At 39.9% G+C, this 5645-nt stretch overlaps 1 protein-coding gene across 1 annotated transcript; it reads left to right on the top strand.

Annotated features, from left to right (window-relative positions):
* Positions 1-938: 938 nt before the first annotated feature.
* On the top strand, positions 939-4676 carry LOC103827070 (lymphotactin-like). The gene is made up of 3 exons (XM_009102531.3): positions 939-1228; positions 3621-3738; positions 4435-4676. Exons 1-3 carry the CDS (start codon positions 1159-1161, stop codon positions 4538-4540), a joined length of 294 nt encoding a protein of 97 aa, XP_009100779.1. The 5' UTR covers positions 939-1158; the 3' UTR covers positions 4541-4676.
* The last annotated feature ends 969 nt before the right edge of the window (positions 4677-5645 follow it).

Raw genomic sequence — 5645 nt, 5'->3', positions numbered from 1 at the left:
TAATTATGTTAATGGTAAACTGCTTTTTAAATATGATAAAAATTTTAATTGTTTGTGGGCAGTGTAAAAGGGGAAGCAAGGCTTTCACAAGATGCAAGCAGGCTTGCAAAAGATGTATGTGAAGATATGCTTGCTATTGGAAAATGTATATCCAAAATAGAATAAGTGGAAAGCAGAAAACCATAAAAGGAAGAGTACCACATTTAATGTGGGGTCAGAAGACCCTAGACTGTCGATGCCTGCAACTATTGAATTGTGCAAACGCTGCAAAAAATCTGAAGCAAGATTGTAGTCAACAAACCCAAAATAAACCTGCAAAATCATCCAAGGAAGTAAACCAACCCCAACTGTATAAAAGACTGCACACTGAAGAAGTGGGCATGCCTCTGGCCTTGCCATGCACCCAGCAAAATTTTGCTTTATGATTGTCCCTTATTATCATTTATTAAAACATTTAAAAATTTAAGAGGAGTGGACTGGCAGGAGGCATACTGGATCTGGATCTGTATGCAAAGGCATGTATAATCTTGCTTCTTCCAGCACAGTGATGTCAGCTTTGACCATATCAAATCACAGAGCAAACACAAGAGTCCTGACAACATCCACTGCTAATAGGAAATAGCAGCAATACCCTACATGTTAATGTGACAAACCATCCACAGCTGCTTGGAAAGAGCCAAGGTGTTCGTGTTTCCATCATCCTTTAGCTCACAGTTCCCCCTTCCAGTGGTTCATTGGCCAGCAAGATAATTCTCAATGTCACACTGTGTCTCAGCAGTGCGGCTTAGCTAAAGGTCTCAAAACTGAAGTGTGAAATGACAGGAACATTTATTACAGGTTTCCACTACTGCACAAGAGCTCTCACTTTTTGCAGCTTGAAATAAACCCAAGTCACAGTACAGAAGCAAGTGCAACCACAGTGGGTTTGAGCAGGAAAAGCCTTCTCAGGAGGGCTAGTGAAGGACTGATGGGGGACAGGAGGTAGTTCTGTTACCAGAAAAAGTACTGCCAACTCAAATTTTCCACTTATAGTCAGGCCCTCCATGACACCATAAAAATGAATGCAAGAACGGACCACAGAATGACAATATATAAACCCTGTAAAAGGGGGCTGACGGTAGACAATTTCTGCTCTGCCTTGAAACAGAAGCCACAGCGATGAAGTTTCACACCACAGCAATCCTGCTCCTCTTCTGGCTTGGTGTCTTCACTGTGCATAAAATCAAAGGTAAGTTTACAACTCAAGAGGAAGACAAGAATTGCTCCACATTGCACCTGTGGTCTCATAAGCAAAATTTATTGTTGCAGACAGCTGATTTATAAGATAAAACATGCAAGAAATACAGATGAAATCTGCAAGAAAGTCAACTTCATGCAGGATTTCATCTGATGTCCTGCCGGTGGTTGGTTTCTGCTTTAATGCCAGGAGAGATTCTGTGCCTGAGAGCCCTTATAAGGTTTCTGTGCAATGGTTTCTCACTTAAAATTAAAAAATCTTGAAGGCACAATGTCTTTTAGTCTCACTGCTTCCATATACCTGTGTGTACTATAGGTTAATAACATTTCATGAAAAATCTTTCTTGGATAAGATGTACAATTTCCTTTTTCCAGATAGATTACTTTTATAAGAATTTAATTGTATTAATTGTTATATGTCTTTCTCTAACTATATAGTCTTATTCTTTCTAATATCTACATTTTAAGAAGTTTTTCATTGTTTATAAATTTCATATTGTTTATTCACTTGTTTCTAGATAAACCTTTTAGTAGAGGCAGGGACAATAAGAACAATAACTAAAAGAATAGTAATAGATTTATACAATATATTCTCTTGCTTCACTGATTCATACAATTGAACATCTTCTTTCAAACCAGTTTTGAAAACTGAGATGAGCCATGTTTATTAGCCATGCTTTAATAAGTTTGTCTGCAGTGCCAGTTAGGTGAGTGACTTTTGGATTAGGCTCCATGGATCATGGAGAAACGTGAACATAGACCTATTACAAACATCATCTCATCACAAATAGATTTCACACAAACAACTGATATGCAAGCTATATGTAAATCCACAAATACCTACTCTGAAACACAGAGAAAAAGTATCCTCCCAAAACCACACCAAATCCAAACTGAGACCTGCTAAGCATTCACAGGACTGTGAAGCTACACAGCCTTCATGCTGACCCACTGCCTCTCCAGCTACATCCTACTACGTCCTCCTATTTGCATTGGTGACACTGCTCTTCATCCTGGTAACAGTGGCTTCATATCACAGACAGTGTCATTGTCCAGGCTGTGTAATTGGCCCTAAGTATCACCAAGTTTGAAAAAAGCACACTGAGATGGTCTACAAGAGAGCGAAAAAAGGACTAGAAAGAATGAAAAAAACCCCCCAAATACACCTGGGAAAAAAGGGTAGTTCTAGGTGCAGAGCAGTTGGGGTTTGTTGAAGAAATATTTTTTCCAGGACTTGTAACAATTGCTTGACTGTCTTTGAGCTCTTTTAATGCCACATTTTGAAAACCAGTCTGAGGCAGTAAGAAATGCGTCACGAAACATAAAAAAGTATGTTGTGTTACTAATTACTAAAGCAAGAGCGAGAATCCTTCAGGAAAACAAAATCTCAGGAATTAGCAGATCTGCCATTACCTGTGCACTGGCTGTTCTACACCTTATCCAAAGACTGCTGTGCATTTGTCTCAGCTATTCCAATTATTTCAACAGTAAGACTGCGTGCAGCAGTTTTTACATTTAGCAAGGTACACCACAACAGCTCTTGGACTTTCCTCAAGCCAGTACCGCTCCAAATTCTTTACAGACAAACCACAGAGTAGAGTGGTATACTTTTTGTCCCCCGCATGTGTTCCCAAACCTGTCTTCTATATACAGGAGTAAACCAGAAACTGGCAAGTGGAGACTAACACTAATGTAAACTCCATTGTTTTGAATGAGCTCCAATTTTTACTTAACATCATGTAAGAGACCGAGTGCCCAGAAAATTTTATACCAATATTGTGATCCTCTTTCTTAATCACCACTGCATTTCTCTGAATTGTGTCAAAATCTTGGAGGAATGCAAGGATTAAAAAGCAGGTCACTGCCTATGAAATCAGAGTTATAGCCAGAGGTTATAAGCACTTATTCTTCTGGCAGGTATATCTCCCTTTCTGTTGACAATTTTTGTTAATACTACTTTAGGATGTATACAGTGAGAGAAGTAGGCTTGCTTTCCTTTTCTTCACTTGGAAAATAGGAGGAATTACTGATCCAGATTCAAAAGATACGTGGAAATCCACCCAACAAAGTGCCAGGTCTAAATGTTACCTCCATATGGGTCCTTGCAGATCATGTAGACCTAATTGTGAATGATGTTAAATTCTTCTACTACTATGGAAGCAGTGACTCCGTAGGGATAGACAAGACTTTAGAGATGGCAGGATGCATCATAAAAAATAGCTTAAACTCTCTGGTATAACTGATATTGTGGCTGTACCTCATGAAACTCTCATGGTCTAACCACAATTGGAATATTTTGGAATTCCTAGTTTATTAAGCAATTATGGCTAAATATCAAAAAAAGTATTTACTCCCTTTGTAATTTATCTATTTTTCCCTTTTAGGGAGTGCTAGCAGTCAGCCCATGCGCAAATTCAGGTGTGTAAATCTGTCTACAAAGCAGCTGAACATCCGAAATCTTGCGAGCTATGAAAAACAACAAGTACCAACAGATGCCATCATGTACGTATCTCATGCACCCTTCAGACTTCCTTATGCAAGCACAAAACCATCAAATAGGGAAGGGGCAGTAGGACTAGCCACTAAATCTGGCTAGTCCAGGTCACCCTTCCAGTTCTTCCATGCCACATGGCACCTGAGTGAGTGAGGGGAGAAGAGCAGGCCTCAGAGAGCTGAGAGATATGAGCTGCTCATAATTAATGGCAGGAAGCTCACTGACCAGCTCATATCTTTGTGCCCAGGGAATGGGGAATAATCTCAACAAGGACAGAGCAGTCAGAGGCTCTGTGCATTAACTGAGTCAAGGGGAAAAATCATGTGAAAGAATATGGGGTAACTCTGAGTCTTGCCAGGAGCTGTGTTTGGTCCTCTGAGCTCAGATACATGCATTTTTATCACATCTGGGATCTGCTCCAGGGAGATAAATATTCATAAGGATTGAATGTAAAATCCCAGAATAGCATGTATGCTTTATATTTTTAATATCAGTTTGTATGTATATGACCATGTATCTTATCTATATCATAAACAGGGAAATAATGTTTCTAACTGCTGTTATTCCAACTAACACCTACAAACTTATGCATTTGATATTGTTTTAGGACATTTTTCGTCATGTTGTGCATTAAAACCAAGAACAGACCTGGGTTTAGAGACTGGAATTTAATACCCAGCTTGTTTGCTTTCCTTTTTCGATAGGTTCATCACTGCAGGAGGCATCAGAATCTGTGTAAGTCCTAATCAGAAATGGGTTCAGGCTGCTATAAAGAGAATAGATGAAAGACGTGCTGCCAAACGCAAATAGTCCAAGCATCAAAGGCCAACCAGCTGGAATCATCATCAGTGCTGCAAGAAACAAGGATGAAAACCTTACTATCTGCTTTTATATCCTATTTATTAAGTGGCAATAAAATCTTGGAACAAACACAAATTCACCAGAATCAGTTCATCGCTGGTTGAATGCCTGCAGACTTCTTCATCTTATGGTTAAACTCTATTAGTCTGTTTATTTTCTGAAATGCTTGCTAAGATATATTTACATCTGAATGTAGACATCATCTCACCCTTGCTGTCTTGACCAGAATGGCATTTAATGGTGAATGACTGATAGTTTAACACAGTGTAGTGAGTATGACCACCCACAGAGCAGGGAGAGTGCAAACCTCCATGCTGATGGAGACCAGAGCATTCTGCATTGAGTGCTGGTTTTAAGAAGGTGCTGTTTAAGTTAGTCAATCACACCTATATAAGGTATACAAAGTGATTTCATGCTCCGGCTGTCTCCTGATCAGTGCCATATTCAGAAGATGATCCTTGAGTCTTCTATTTTTACACACAGTATTGCACTATTAGCTCAGTTCACAAAGGTGTGTGAATATTCTCACCAAGGGATGATGTTCAGTGTAACTCAGTGAATGTAACCCTACCCGGTCTTGTCCTGGTGAAGCTTTATCCAGCCAATGCCATCTGCGAAGTTACTTCAGTTTTCATGTGAAACCACAGAGAAACAATTGGTTTGCTTTTCCCATTGCTTTTCTCTCAATAAGAACAAACCATGGCTAAAATCTGTATTTCACAAACTGTCCTGGTTCAGGGCAAATTTGGGAGAGAACCTCCAAAGGGCTCCTCTAGGAAATCGGATTCTATTTGCCCCTCCCCCAACCGGTCTGGGAGAAAATACCTCCTTGGAGAAAAGTGGAAAAAAAACTGTTTATTAAACAACAAATCCTAAACAATATTAAACAATAAAACCCCTTGCTGCTCCACAAGAGATGACAAATTGAGAAAGTCCTCTCCCCAGATTCCAGTTCAGCTCACTCAGTCCCTTATCAGTCCCTCCGCTGCTGGAAATGCCGCGGCCCAGGCCCCGGCCCAGTGGCCACCGATGGAAGCTGCTGGTGCTCTTATGG

The sequence above is a fragment of the Serinus canaria genome, chromosome 1, assembly GCF_022539315.1.
Source record: "Serinus canaria isolate serCan28SL12 chromosome 1, serCan2020, whole genome shotgun sequence".
Lineage (NCBI taxonomy): Eukaryota > Metazoa > Chordata > Aves > Passeriformes > Fringillidae > Serinus > Serinus canaria.
This window is presented reverse-complemented; position numbering and strand designations above follow the sequence as displayed.